Raw genomic sequence first — 15,805 nt, forward strand, 5'->3', positions numbered from 1 at the left:
ATTCATCAATATAATTTTATTAATATCAATTTGTTGGTCGAAATTATTATTAAATTTGTTTCACTATATTATAAATTTAATTAGATAAAAAATAAAATCAATATATTATAGTTTTTTTAGCAAATGTTATTATAATACACAATTAAAAATATTATATGTATATATATTTTTATGAGTATAAGTAAATTTTATCTTACATCATGTACATTTTAGTCATTTCTTTTTCTTAGCAGTTTAACATTAAAATTTACCAAACATTCATAACTACTTTCAAAATTCACAGTATTTCTGAAAACAAGATTTACCAAACACTTAACTGATTCTCTTAATAGTTGATTATTTTTACAGCACAACTAATAGAATTTATTTTAAAAGTTGCAGCATTCCCAAACTGGCCTGAAGTGGGTAATGGCAGTTATGCTCTATAACAACATTGCTTATAGGCTAATGGGCAGCAATTACCTTGTCTTTGGGGGAGTGGAGATGTGATTCCTCATATCTTCATGGTTCCTAGTTTTGGGGAAAAGAAGGCGCAAGGGCAGCGTGCCACCTCGCTTTAGCAAATGGGTGTGTCATTTATAACATGTATGTATAATAAGGGTGAACGTGTGTTTTGGATCCAGTTTTTGGTAAAGTAGAGTCCTTTAAGCACACAAAGCCAAATACTATTTGTAATTTTTTCTTAATTTTAGAAATAGAAAAGTTAGAGATCGAGGCCCCTGTAAAAAGTAACTATGCGTGTTCTTCTCATTTTGATCCTTTTTTTTGTGGCTGGTATAGTTAGTCTCTTACAAGAACCTTCATTGCAAGTATTACGGGTTACTTCACTTACTTCCACTAGTGTTGTTGAGTGGTTAGTTAAGTGGGGACTTAGCATCATCACGTGGGTTATTGTATTAAAGAGAAAAGTCATGTGACAATTGGTATCAGAGCCAAGTTTGCATTAATTATTAGAATAAACTGGTATCAGGGCCAATGTTACATCACTTGTCAGAACAAACTGATATTAAAGCAAAAATTGCATCACTTGTCAGAAAAAATTGTTATAAGAACAAATGTTGCATCGCTTGTTGGAACAAAATGGTATCAAGGATATGGGTGACAATTGATTCTAAAGCTTGGTTAAAATCAATACAAGGATAACTAATTTTGTTGTTTTAGGGAAGCTATAGTACAAGGCTAAATTGTGCAATTTCAGGGGAAATTGACATTAGCACACATGTTATATGACTAGCTACGAAAACCAACCTAATGAAGAGTTAACAAAGGATAAGTTGGTATGTTTAAAACCTATAGTGGGTACTTTGTAGCTTGACCTGAAAAGTTTGGCTAAGAACACAAAAATCAACTCGATTGAGATGACGAGTCTGAAACAAACATTTATGGAGCTTGTGAATGAGTTCTTGAAAAAGCCGAACAAGGTGAAAGAAGATGTTATTGCATTAGCAGAAGTGCTGAAAAACAACTTTGAGAATTTTAAAAGGAAATTTAGGTTGCTGAAGTGGGCAGTAGGCAACACTTCTATATCGGTTGATGGGCCTTCAAAGGTCAAAGTGCTCAAATTTAAGGCTTATAACGAGATTGGGAACACCAAAGAGTTGGAGAATGTTCAGTAAGATATGGAGCAGTATTTTTTTATTCGCTCGAGTACCCAAAAGGGAATGGGTCACTATCACAAGCTTGTACATGGATGATGATACTAAATTGTGGTGGCAGGTGGGATTCAAGGAGACGTTGAAGCGCAATAATCGGTAATTGAAATATAGGAACACATTTAAACGAGAACTAAAGGCTAATTTCCACTGGGAGGTGCTAGTTGGCTCACGAGGGAGAGCTGGGAAAAGCCGAAGTATACCAAGTTAATGAGGGGTTTTGTGAAAGAATTTTGTTCATTGATGTTGGAAATCAAGAACATGTCAAATAAGAACAAGCCTTCAATTTCATGTCATAATTGCACAAGCATGTTGTGAGGGACTTGCTAACGATAATTACAATTGTTGATAGCTTGGTGGATTTTAAATTCGTGAATACTTCTCCTTCCAAATCTAAGAAATTAAATGATGGCAAAAAAAAGACAATTTCTAGCGTGATGGTGGGGAGAAGAATAACATCTAGAACAAAACAAAACAAGGAAATCTGTATAAAAGAAAGAAAAGTTTGGGGTGCTTCATCGGCGATGGACCACATTGGGTAAAAGATTGTTTGAAGTGCGAGAAGCTAAATGCTTTAGTGAAGAAAACAAAAGAGAAAACTTTAAAACTTTTACTGGTTGAAATAAGTGTAGTGCTCATGTATTCGTTACTACTTTTGAACAATAAAGATGTCGAGGTAAATTACGAACCCACTGATGAAGAGATGCTGAAGAGTGTCTTGTAGGATAAATGCTATCGAAAGGGACTGATGTGTGTAGCGATGATGGTTAAGGGTTGAAGTAAGGGCAACAATAGGCACGAATGCGATGACGAACTTTGTGGAGGTGAGTTTAGTACCACGTCTTGCGTTGTAGGTTGCTAGAGCTAACTTTACCATGAGTATTGTTTCACATCATCAAGTTGTTCTGAATGGCATAGTAGTAGCCAACTTAAGTGTGGGTACTTGGGCATGTGAAGCCAATTTTGTGGTTATGGTGATAATGAGATTTGATGTAATTTTGAGAATAAAGTTAATGTATAATGCAAAAGTGCATGTTCTACATCACTTATCATGCATTTAAATTGGGGGCATAGAAGAGCTGCACACGATTAGAGAGAATAAGTGATTCTAATTACTGAAAGGCTGCCAATAATGTAAATGCAAAAGCCATTAAAAAATGTGTCGACTCGTAGCGAGCCTATGCTATTCGAGGAAAAAACGAGGGTGTAAAGGCAAAGGTGTGCAGGGCTTCAAGCACTCTAGAACAAAAAGTGAAAATTCAGCGAGAGTTTTACTAATGGCTGTTTGATTTTTGTTGGTGTTATTGGGAGTAGAGGCATCGTTCTTTATTTATTGATGTGCATTTAGTTGAAGTGAACACCAAGTATTTGGCGAGAAAGTTAAACAAGATGAATTGAAGTAGAGGAAGGCATATGTGGCTGCTGAATCCGTGGAAACTTCAAACTTTCTCGACAAAATTGAAACAAAGCCGAATTTTTGTTGTGCGGTCTTCAAAGAAATAAAGTGAAGGCTTGTTTAGATACAACGGCTTGTGGGAAGCCAAGAATCAATAGTCACTGTTGTAAGTCACGATGGTTTATGCCAAGTCGACGATAGCAATAAGGCAAGACTAGAGCAAGGGCTGAAGTGAAACAACAAGCAAGGATCGCACACGCCACATCTCGCAAGTGTATGGGCGTATGAGCAAAGGATGCATGGGGTGTGAGCACAAGCTGAATTGGGCTAGAATGCGGGATAGCGCAAACATGTGTCGTAGTTGTGAGTAAACATGCAGCACATTGGGGCATACATGGGGCCAAACTATGCGAATATGAGTGGCATTCAGATTAAACACGTGGGATGTGTTCAAACAGTAATGAACTTGAAACATGAGTTGGATATTCTCCAGAAATGGATCGTAGAAATAAATATGAGTGGACAGTTATTGGTGCAACTAGTGGAAAACACGACCTTAGAGTTCGTGCTAAAAAGTGGAGTCAAGGGAAGTGGGTAGTGGCGATTATGCTCCATAACTTCCTTTCTTCTATGTTAATTGGCAGCGGTTGCCTTATCCTGAGGGGAGTGGAGATGTCCTTCCTCACATCATGCTTAGTGGTGCCTAGTTTTGGGGAAAAGAATTGAGGTGGCACAAAGGCAGCACGTCATTTCGCCTTAGCAAATAGGGTTGTCATTTGCAAAATGTATATATAGCGCGGGCGAGTATGTGTTTTGGGATCTAGTTTTTGGTAGAATGAGTAGAATCCTATAAGCACACAAAGTCTTGAAATATTTATAATCTTTTCATATTTTCAAAATAAAACAATTAAAGGCTGGGGCCTCTATAAAAAGTAATTGTGTGTGCTCTTGCTACTTTGATCTTTGTTGTTTTTTTGTTCTTTGTGGTTGTTATAGTTAGTCTTTTGAAAGAACTTCAATTGCTTGTCTTGATGATTGCTTCACTTGCTTCGCTAGAGTTGTTGAGTGGCTGGCTAAGTGGGAATTCAGCGCCATAATGCAGTTGCTGCATCAATAAGAAAAGGCGCGTGATACTTGACTTGTTGGTTGTCACCGTCACCATCGATTGAAAAAATGGTATTGTAATGTCCCATAATTCGCATTGCTACTTCACCTCTTTTTGTACTTGATCAGGGTAAATAAGAGATTTTATTAGTTATATTTTAAAATAGAAATTATCTTAAAATTTTTATAGGGTTTATTTAGAAATGGAGGATTGTGAGATCAATAATGCTATGTCCACTTAGTTATGATACTTAATTTGTATGCTAACTACCTGGCAAATGATGTGGTATTGTTTAATTAGTTTAAGTGATAGTTAATTATTAAATCTTATCATTTTATATCCAAGGGGTGAATTTCTATAGGTAACACATTAGTTAATATATAAACTAAGTAGCTTAAGTAAGCAAGCATAGCATTACTCCTATGCAATAAGTTAAGAGGCATTAAAGGGGCAGTATACCAACAATCATCCTTTTCCAATCAAAATTTCTCTTGACCAAAATCTTTGCACAAATAAAAATAATGTTATTTTTCTTTTTAATACTTAAGTTATTGTGAAATAATAATTAGATACAATGATTATTGTACCATAATTTTTTATTATTAAAAAATTATAAACTATCAATTTTACCCTTACTTTAAAAGAAAAAACACATAAATTCTAATAAAATTTAATAATTTCACTATTCAATCAAAAATCCAAAAATTAAAAGAATTTATATATACAAAAACAAAAAAACATGTGACTAAAAGTCTATTGAAATGTTCCTCATTTAATTAAACATCAATTTAATTTCAATTATCAATTATCAGTAAAATTAATAAACGAAAACAATTGACAAACGAGATATTCACGGATAAGATTTTATTGATTAAACATCAATCCACATCCGATCCATGATTTTGTGGATTATAATTTTTCAATCAAATCCAATCTACGGATTGAATAAATTCAATCAAAATTCAATGCATACATCTGCGGATCGGATGCGGATTTAACTCAATCCATATCCAATCCATACGTCTGCGGATCGGATGCAGATTTAACTTAATCCATATTCAATCCACCATTTTGAGCATTAGTTTCCGAATTAAAAATTTTTAGTTCTCTCTAATCCATGAACTAGGGTTGGCAATGGGACGAGATGAGATGGGATTTATCAATCTCAGTCTCGTCCCGTATATGCGAGTGGAATGAAAAAACTTCTCACTCCCGTCCATATATATTTTTTTTTTGCGACAAAAATATGTCATGATCCCGTCCCAAAAGAGATGGGATCCTGCGGGATCCCATCCCAATTAAAAATATTCTCATTCTTAGTCATCAATGAGACGGATGGGATGAAATTTGTCAATCTCACTCCCGTCTCATGTATGCAAGTGGGATAAAAAAAGGTCTCAGTCCCGTTCTTAAATTTTTTTATGGGACAAAAATATGTCTCAATCTCATCCCAAATTTTCATCCCTACCATGAACTAATAAAATAAAAAGAATCTAATATAAAAATAAATTTACCATTGATTAAATTAAAAATTGAATAAAAATTAAATAAATTAATTGTTTAAATAAAGATAAAATAATATATTCATAGTTTTAAAATATACCACATCAAGATTAATTGTTCAAATAAAACTACAATAATACATTCAAAGTTTCAAAATATAACACACTAAGATTAATTATTCAAATAAAGTAACAATAATACATTAATATAACACCAAAATTAATTGTTCAAATAAAGCCACAATTAATTGAAATAACAAAGTTTCTGAAACCAAACACAGTCTGATCCTTCACTAGGGCTGTTGCGCCTGTCGAAAAGTGGTGATTACGGAGCCGTCAACAATGGAAACTAGGAGAAGCCATACGGGTGGCGATCTTGAAAGTTGTGATAGTGCAATTGTTCGGCTGGAACCAGTGATTGTGAAGTGGCTCGATAGACTCGAGGAAGAAGATGGCTTGCTTTAACTGGAATCGCGCGGCCAACGTCCATCAAATTAGTGTTGAGAGTGTATCAAACCAGTATTAAGTGTTGCTAATGCGTGTGACGGCGGGAAAGCTTAGGGTTTTTTGTTTGCAAATTATTGGTGACTTGCATTATGTTACTTTGTTTTTGGGTGGCTTTGCAAATTGTTAGTAACTTGGCGTTTTATTCAGGGACGTAGCCAGGATTTTGATCGAGCCGGGGCACATTTGAAATCAAACATGACTCAAATGCGCGATTGCTCATGTGATAAGTTCCCATTTGAGAAACTGTATTGTGGGCCCCATAAACTCCAAATGAGAACTTGCGACATGTATAATTGTACTCCTTATAGAGTGTGTCTGTATGCATATAATTGAAACCATATTTACAGTATAATACATTTCTAAAAATTTAGATAGCAATATATAACATTACAACTATAATATTCATTGATAATAAATTTATTTATTACAATGGTTCTCCGTGAAAACTCCTCAATGGGATTTGATGAGTTGAAAATAATGCATTATCAATATAAGCAAAAATATATTTTTCAATATACAAGACTAGGCTATTACTTAATTTGCTCTTAAAATCTTTTAATAATAACAAAAATATTCATATATTGCAACACAAAGAATAATTATGAAATGCATGATAAAATTATAAATTTTAAAACTAGACCAAAGATTAATTAGAAAATTAAAAATTAGAATTAGGTAGACTTACAACTTATGGTTCAATATTGAAAGACTAAATAATTGATTTTACTTGAATAAAAAATAAAAAGATTAAATACCAGTCCATTAACCATTATACTAACATTTTATTATGATTGTTTTTTATTTTAATATTTGTTCTCGTGTCTTTAATCAAGTTTCATGAAATGTTAATATATAATTAAATTATTTATAATTAAAAATTTAAACTAGGGATAGTATGAAATATTTTAAAATTATTGGAGTTGATTTCAAATTTTATAATTCAGTTGGGGCATTTTTCATAAATAACAAATAAAATACAATTTTTTAGCATAATTATAAAAAAAATTTAAAAGCCAGGTGGGGCCTGTGCCCCACCTCGTCCCATGCTGGCTCCGTCCCTGGTTATATTATGTTGCTTTTGCTAGTGCGTGTGACTTTGCTTTTATTTTATTTTATAATTTTTACAAGTTATATTTGTATATTTAATTATTTTTTATTTTATATTATTATTGGATAATGGCTAAGATATGTTATAGTGCTTATGTAACTATGTAATGTCACATTTATAATATTTTTTTAATTAAATTTATAATTTTTTTAACTAAATAAATAAATAATTTTTTTTTTACAGATTCACGAATTTTTACGGATCGAATTTATCGAATTTATACGGATCGAATTTATACGGATCAGATGAATTGAGTAGATCAGATTGGATTTTGAACACCCCTACAAGATGGTCACTGAGAGTAAATGAATTATTTCTTCTAAATAATGACTTATTTTCCTAGATCATTTTCTATCAAGAATAAGTTGATCATTTAGGAAAAAGATTACCAGGTAGGAGTAGAATATAATCTCACCAAAATGAGGGCGAATTAGATGCTTTCAGGTTAAAATTGTGTCATTTTAAGAAAAGACTTGCACACGTATGACACGATTCTAGGAAGCAGAGATGAATGGAGATTAATCTAATATCGGCCCCATAAAAGCTCAATAACTCAACCTCCAATATTCTTGCCCTTATTTTTTCCCCCTTCTTTTCAAGTCGAATCACTCAATTTCATGCCTTATGTCTTTTCAGATGTTATCTTTTGAGCTTCCAAAAACAAAAAAAACTGAACCAAGAGAAGAGGATGAACTTTCCACAGTTTCTCTTCGGGGATTTTATTTTTGAGTGATGATATAATTATAAAATTTTGTATAAATTTATTTTATATAAACTGGTGTATTATTAATTCATCTGTTGATTTAAAATATAAAATAATAAAAATAAATTATACAGTCTAAAAAATATTTAATTTAATTAATACATTAACGCCACAATTTATACAAAAATTTGTGACTATATCATTAAGATAAAAAATTTTAAGATTTTTTTTTTATTTTCAACATATAATTTTTCATTAAAATAATTTGGCTTCGAACTACCATAAATGAATAAATGAAGAGAAATATTTATACACATTTGGAAAGATCTGAACCCGTTTCCTCTTATTTGAAGAAATTAAAGAAAACAAGAACAAGAACAAAAATAAAAAATAAAAAGGTTAAAATTCATTTTTAATAAAATTTATTGAATTTTTGTACACAGTTTCGGGGTAATATAATTTAAATTCTTTATGTTAGTATATGATTCCCATTTTTAATCTTTCAATTATTTTCACAAGAGCGTTAAAAAAAAAAACAAATTCATATTCTAATTGCAGCTAAAACAAAACAACTGCCGTCAGGTTGCATTAAAAATCTACACATAACGTACGTTCCTACGTATTTATATATCAACAGTCCGTTTCTAATAACAAGTTCCGGTGCCCTAAAACGCTTTCACACGTTCTTTTTTTTTTTTTACACCGTTTCTACGAAGCTGAAAGCGACTCGGGCCGCCATGCAAAATCTGCGATGTCGGCCGGTTCGTAACTTTCAAACAAACCGCCACCTAACGTTATAAAGTCATTAGAAACATTAACGTCGCCGCCGTCCGCGTCGCCGCAGATGCCAAAATTGTATGCCTCGTAACTAGGCATCTCGGTCTCAAACCCTAACGCCATGTCATCCAGCTTAACGGCGTCGCAACCGCTCGTCTTCAAATCAACGGCTTCGATCTTCTGCTGCTCCGCTCCCGTCGAAAAACTCGGCGGCAGGCCGAGCTCATCGTCAGAAGCTTCCAGAAGGAAACCGAGCTCCGGCCTGGCCTCGCCGGCATCCGACGTCACCACCGGTGGCGCCTGTTCTGGAACGAGAATCTCCTCCTCGAAGCTTCTAATGACAGAGTCCAGGTCCTGAATCGCCGGGACAGAGTCTGCCTCGTCGAGGAAGTTCAGCAAATCGTCGTGGATCCGCTTCGCCTCCGGCGAGCTCACGCCGGAGCCGTCCGAGTTCCCGTCAGAGGCAACCGAATCAACTCGGGCGAGTTTCGAGATAGGCGAGTTGGTCTCCGAGTGGCCGTCCAACTCATCCCGGACTCTCTTCTTGCTGTTCTCGTTGCCGCTGTCTTCTATTTTCAATTCCGCCATTGTAATAAAAAATATTCCTGAAGGGCAAAATCGTAATGTGACTTAACGTCTTCAGTTTCAATGGAGACAGGCACAAACCTAGTACCGGAATTGTGTCTAATAAAATGGAATTAGTTTTCTTGTTTTATTTTTTTTTTAAATAGTGGGCGGGGAAAGCTGAAGTTGGGCTCCAAGGATTTTCAAGACTTAAAAAGAGATCAGGGTAATTTTGGCAATTATTCAAAAATAGGAGGGGCTTAACTAAAGTTGAAAATACAACTAATGTGAAAAATAGATTTGCTACAAGAAATTGAAGCGAAGAGCCTTAGAAAGAGAAAAGTTCCGAGTATAGAGAGAGAAAATATGAGGTGTTGGGTGAGAGGGAGTAGAAATGAACCGGGTATATATAGTTGAGGGAAAAGAGGGAGGGACCTGGAATTTTGCCCTTTTTTTAAATTTAATTTTTTAATTAATTAATTAATTAATTAGTTTCAGGTAAATACTGACAGGCGCGTGTAGGGCGGAGGCTTAAAGGCTCCATTCACGGACTTCTCATGCCTTTTCTTTTTCCTCGTCTGTCTCTATTCCCAATTTTTCTATTCTTATTCTTTTGTGCGGATTTTTTCTTTTTTCCTTGGCCGAATGGGATTTTGCTCCCCTGTCAATTAACTAAATTTAAGAGAGGACTTTGAAATCCGTTGCCGGGGTGGGGCCCACCGAGTCGGGGGGCGGAATCATGTGGTGGGCTTCGTGCGTTTTGGGCTCACTGACTCTCTGTTTCAGTCGTCTAAAGTGATTTTGCTTTGCTGTCTTTTCAGTTTTTTAATTTTCTTCGGAATTGATTTGACACGTTCCCCTTTTAGTTGCGAGGGCTCTATTGTAATTTTTCGTTCCCAAAATAATCTAGAAAAAGCTTTGTGGTGGGACCGTGGGAGCTTTCCATTCAAACTTAATTACGATTTATCTTTTGTTTAATTTAATTTCTGTTGGAGGTTTGAGGAAGCGAGATTGGTGTGACAAGTTGAATTCCATTGAGTGATACGTGGCAACATGGTTTTATAATATTTCCGACTTGATATTTTTGGTATGACTCGCACAGCTACGGATTTAGATCTTTAATTAGGTCAAGCTAAATTATGAGTTTAATGTATATAATTGGCTATTAGTGTATATATAAAAAAAATAAGAAATACATTATTAAATATTGCCACATCAAGGATTTTAACACACACATATATATATAATAGAATTAAGACGCTCTAATTAAAAAAATAACTTACTTGTTTAATATTAAATTTTAAAGTCAGAGTAAATAAACTATAAAGGGTATATAAGTTATTTTCAGTAGAGATTGATTTATGAAATAATGGAGAAAAAATTTATTAAAGAAAAGACTCTAATTCCATATATAAATCATAAAATTTAAGGAATTTTAAAGAGCTTTAGTGCAATCTAACTATCAAGTAGAGCTACCCTCCGACTCCAACCAGAGAGCTCGAAATTCAATTGAAGAGTTAACGGCCACTTTCGTTTATTCATTTTAATTAAAATTGTAAAAGTATGGTTAAGCTTTTAATCCCTTCAAGTAAGGAATTTCAGCCGATTTACTGGAGCAAGCAATAATTTTTACCAAATTACATTTTCTTTTACCAGGAAATTCTTGAGATAATGAAACTTTATTTTATAATAAGTTGTTGTTAAAAATTATAGAGGTTAAGCTTTTAATCCCTTCAAGTAAGGAATTTCAGCCGGGAGCAAGCAATAATTTTTACTAAATTACGTTTTCTTTTCCCAGGAAATTCTTGTGATAATGAAACTTTATTTAATAATAATATATTGTTAAAAAATTATAGAATCCATGATCCACAATTATATACAATTTCAGCGTCGACAATTAGACAACCGGAAGCAAAGTGAAAAATTCTACTTCCTCTTTCAACAAAAATAAAAAATAAAAAATATCTCGGTTGACTAACGAACACACCAACGTGTCGCCCAATTTTGCTAACCGCCTCGTCCTCTTCTTTAGCGGGTCCCGCTTTAGATTCTCCAACAAAAGGGGGGCCCACGTGTGCCATAAAGCCATCACAGCCGTTCAAATAAAAAATGAAGATAACTGGAAAGGTCAAACCAACGTCATCAAACTCAAAGCCTATCTCCCTACGCGGGTCCCGCCCCCCCCACGTTTTTGACATCAAACGAACTTCATCCAGCATCAACAAATAATCGTACAACCAAGCCGAGCCACTCGCTAAAGCGGCGTCGACTGAGAAACGTTTTTATGTAAACTTTTACGGTCCCCAAGAAAAGAAAGCCTGTGAGTCAGCCTCTGCGGCTCAAGTACATGCACGGCGCCACGTCGTGAAACTTCGGCACCACGTGGCTTTGCCGTCAGAGTCAGTCGCCATCGCACGGAACCGGTAAATTGCCGTTTGTTTAATAGATAAGAACGCGCCGTCCAGATGCTTTGGGCACCGGCTCTTCCGGTTAACATGTAAGTTCAATTTTGGCGTGACACGTGTAGGAGATGATCCACAGAACAAGGCACATGCGATGCGTTTATAATTCTGTCAGGGCGGTTAGTGAAGTATCAAATGCCTTGTTGTGACGTGCGTTTCACGGTGGTGCTGCTGAGATTATCATGAAAGTTATTAGATATTTTTTTGTGCTGATTTACATAAATGTCCCCAAAGAGTAGGTGGAACTACCAGATTATACCCGGTCCTCTGTTTGTTTGGTTGGATACGAGAGCACGTCCCTGGCCCAGGATATGGATTTCCCTGGTTTTACTAGTGTAAAGAAAGAATGAGTTAATTAACAAAATTAATTTTTTAAAAAATAAGTAAAATACTCCTAAAGACCTGAAAAAATAAATGCATTTTAATTGTGCAAGTCTATTGAAAACAATAAATATTATGAACACAAATTAATCAATCATGTTACGATATCTCTCATAAAATTTAAGTATGAATTAATATCTTCATTTTTTCAGTCATTTCTAGATTTAGTTAATATAAATTCGTAACCAAATGATTAAAGATGCATTTGGGATTGAGGTTGGGCAGTTGTAACTTAAAAGGTACAACACTAAATTATTTAATAAACACTAATTGTTGTAACTTAGAAGCTAAATTAATATATTCTTCATTTGTATAATAAAAAATTTATTATATCTTTAATAATTTTATCAAAATTATTATTTAAAATTTATATTTACTATATATTATTAATTTTTATTTCACAGTAATAACATTTTTTTTACAGCATATATAGCTTAAAATGTACAACACCTCAATCCCAAACATGACTTAAATATTTTTTATAATGACGTTGTATTTCAACTCAAATGACAAATCAAATTTCAAAAGAAAGAAAAAAAAAACACTATGAATTTATATATGTGTTATTGCTCTTTCCATTTGAATATAAAATATCATGCCCCTTCTCACAAAAAGAAACATGTATTTAAGAGGGCAAACAATTGAAACAGACGTTCTTTGAACAAATTTGTTAATAAAATTAAAAACAAACAACAAACCACATTGAAAAGTAGCTGAACTGATTTAATGAACGGTCAAAAACAATTTCAGTGGTGGCCCAAAGAAACCAGTTTCGTTTTTATACCATTTTGTGTGTAAATTAATGGAGAATTTGAAAGACGAGTTGTGCTTGAAAATAGGTATCAGTCGATCACATGCCCTGAGCCTAGCCTTAATGACTGAGGCTTAATTAAGGAAATAAGGACCACCGCCTTATTCTTGCCTCTATAAATCTACTCTCCTTTAATGTTTGTTAGCTTGTTTTGGTATCGAAACGTGGCCATGGCAACCACCTCGCTGCCTCACCTGCACCTTCAGAATTACTTGTAATTAATTGATGTGGTTACGCATGCTAGATCTGCCGAATCATCAACAGGTCAATAAAGTTCCACGCGGCATGTGTTTCAGCCGGTGGACTTGGCAGGAGAAAATGTCATTCTTGCATCAGAATTGGATGCATTGAATTCAAAACTTTCCTAATTCAATTCCTCATCAGCATACTTCATTTTTCCACCACCTATTTTCTTGGAAAATTCTTGCCACAAGCATTGGTTGCTTCATATGCATGGCACGTATACGTTTGATTTTTACATGTTTCAACACACCCTTCTTTTTCTTCGTTTGTTTGGATGACACGACATCTCAAAAAGATTAAAGAAAAGTAAATTAAGGAATCTCAATTTAAGATTTAACAGATGTGACGAGTTATTATTGCTGTCGCATCATGTTATACATGAGGCAATAGTTATCTTAGAACTGTATTAAGATAGAGTACAAATTACAATCACACACGTAAAATAATAATTAATAAAAAGTATGTTATAATTTTAATTGTGTGGTTATAAAGATATATTTTACTGTATATTAATTAAATTAAATTAGTTATTAATATTTAAATAAAATATAATAATTATATGCACATAAAAAGTCACTTCCGTAGAGGCTTAAGTTTTATCTCAAATGCAAGATGCTTGTATTGTTATTGTATGGATCCCAAAACTCAAAAGAGTAAAGTGTGTGAATATAATGGGCGATTTTTCTACTTCCTTTCGCTTTCTCAAATTATGCAGGCTGTATTATACGCGTCGGCTAACCCGCATTAAAAGGCCAATAAGTTGACTTAATTATGGATAGAGGTTAGAGCTAAAAGTCTTTATACAAGTGTGGTTTGTTCAAACCTAACCTCTGTGATTAAGGTTGCTAATTTCCACTGAAATAAGCAATCTTGCTCTATTTGTTAGTTTTAAATATTCTAGACGAAAAAGTCTTACAGCAAAGATAAGCCGGCCGATGACGAGGTTGATGGTTTTTTTTTTTTTTCCCTTTTTTTATCTCTTTTAATTGCTTCCATTAATGTAAAACCAAATACCCGGTACGTGTATTCTATCCTAAATCATTAACTAGAAGATTAAACTACGTGGTATTTATTAAACAAATCTACTCAAATAGACTATTAAATTAAGTAAACTTTGAAGACGATGTGATTGAAGTTAAATATAGATTAGGAGTCTCAAAACTTTTTGAATTTTCACTTTCTTTTTCTTCTAAATGATATTTATATATATAGTGCTTGTTTGGGGGGATTTCCCGCACTTTATATAATGTAAATGTGTTTTTGCACTTTAATTAAGTGTGTGAATAATTTTCTTATGGTGGATCTCTAATTAAAGTCAGTGATTAATTAAAAGATATAAAAAAAAATTAATTTTAATGTAATATATTTTATTTTTTCTCTTTAACTTATTATTAATTTTAATACAGTCAGAGTTCTCTAATTAAATCAAGCCAGTTTCAAATGAGCATATATTTATATATACTTCTAAGCTTTTCGAGAATCATGCCACAATTAAACCACTACAATTATTTGAAGACAGCTTGACAGAATTTAATCATAATATATAATTGTATAATCACTATGAACAAAAGATAATTATGGTGGTTTAAATTTAAAGTTGTCTCGATTTGAATCATCATGTCGGTTGCTCTTAGCCAAGCAATGTATTGTCCATTTGAACATTAAAATTTAAACCCCACAAAGCAAAAAAAAAAAATCACTTTCAGGATATCCAAAGATTTCACTACTGGGAGAGAGCATCAGGCATCAGCACCCAAATCTTTCATAACCCTACCCTAGTGATTGTTTAGTGTCCATTTGATCAACGTTTATATTAGGGAGAATGACACTCAAGCTCTCAAGTTTCTCATGTTTCTCATATATATATAGAGTCCTTTTATATTGTGCCGCACTCATTTTTTTTATGCGTGCCTCCTTTTAAACCATGTGTTTTAAAAGAGTCAATTTGTAATATTATTAAACTGCACGGTTTTATAATGTATTAAAAATTAACTCTATTAAGCCGCATGGCCTAACAATGTATTTGCATTATATATATTGGACACCTTTTTTTTAATGCAGACATACTATTAAGCCATGCAATTTAATTGTATTAAAATATGACTTTATTAAACCGTATAGGTTAAAAACGTGGCTGCATGAAAAAAAAAAAAAGTGAGAGTGCCTACACTAAAGAAGGGTTATATATGTATAATTATAGGCTTTCATATATATTGAAGGGAAAGTGTGGGTGTGAATCTAACAGTATCAATCGAGAAAAACTTCCCACTCGATTAAAAAAAGATATCAAATGGAAAAAGGGTCAAAGTTTTTAAGAATTATTTGAGTGTGAAAACAAACATGTTACAACATGTGAAAAGTGATGAAGACATATTTAAAGAAAGAACAAGCTAATCAATAAATTGGGTAGATTGTTAGTTTTCGTTTACTAAAATTAATTTATATATCATTTACTTTCTTATTGTTTCCATATTAGCTAAGTATTACCCTTATTTTCAAATACACTTTAGTTCATAATTATTATAAATTAAAATAAATCATATAAATAAAAATAAAAATAGTACTAAAATAAAAAAATAAATATTTTAGTATAA

The 15,805-nt window shown here is 33.3% G+C and overlaps 1 protein-coding gene across 1 annotated transcript; it reads right to left on the reverse strand.

The window, feature by feature from the left end:
• Nucleotides 1-8,496: 8,496 nt before the first annotated feature.
• Nucleotides 8,497-9,705, reverse strand: LOC102624433 (uncharacterized). Its single transcript, XM_006485719.4, has one exon. The coding sequence runs from the start codon at nt 9,336-9,338 to the stop codon at nt 8,682-8,684; it is 657 nt and encodes a 218-aa protein (XP_006485782.2). The 5' UTR covers nt 9,339-9,705; the 3' UTR covers nt 8,497-8,681.
• Between the last annotated feature and the right edge of the window lie 6,100 nt (nt 9,706-15,805).

Source organism: Citrus sinensis, chromosome 3, assembly GCF_022201045.2.
Source record: "Citrus sinensis cultivar Valencia sweet orange chromosome 3, DVS_A1.0, whole genome shotgun sequence".
Lineage (NCBI taxonomy): Eukaryota > Viridiplantae > Streptophyta > Magnoliopsida > Sapindales > Rutaceae > Citrus > Citrus sinensis.

Coding starts and splice junctions, on each gene's coding strand:
- LOC102624433 (XM_006485719.4), bottom strand. CDS start 9,338: ATGGCGGAATTGAAAATAGAAGACAGCGGCAACGAGAACAGCAAGAAG.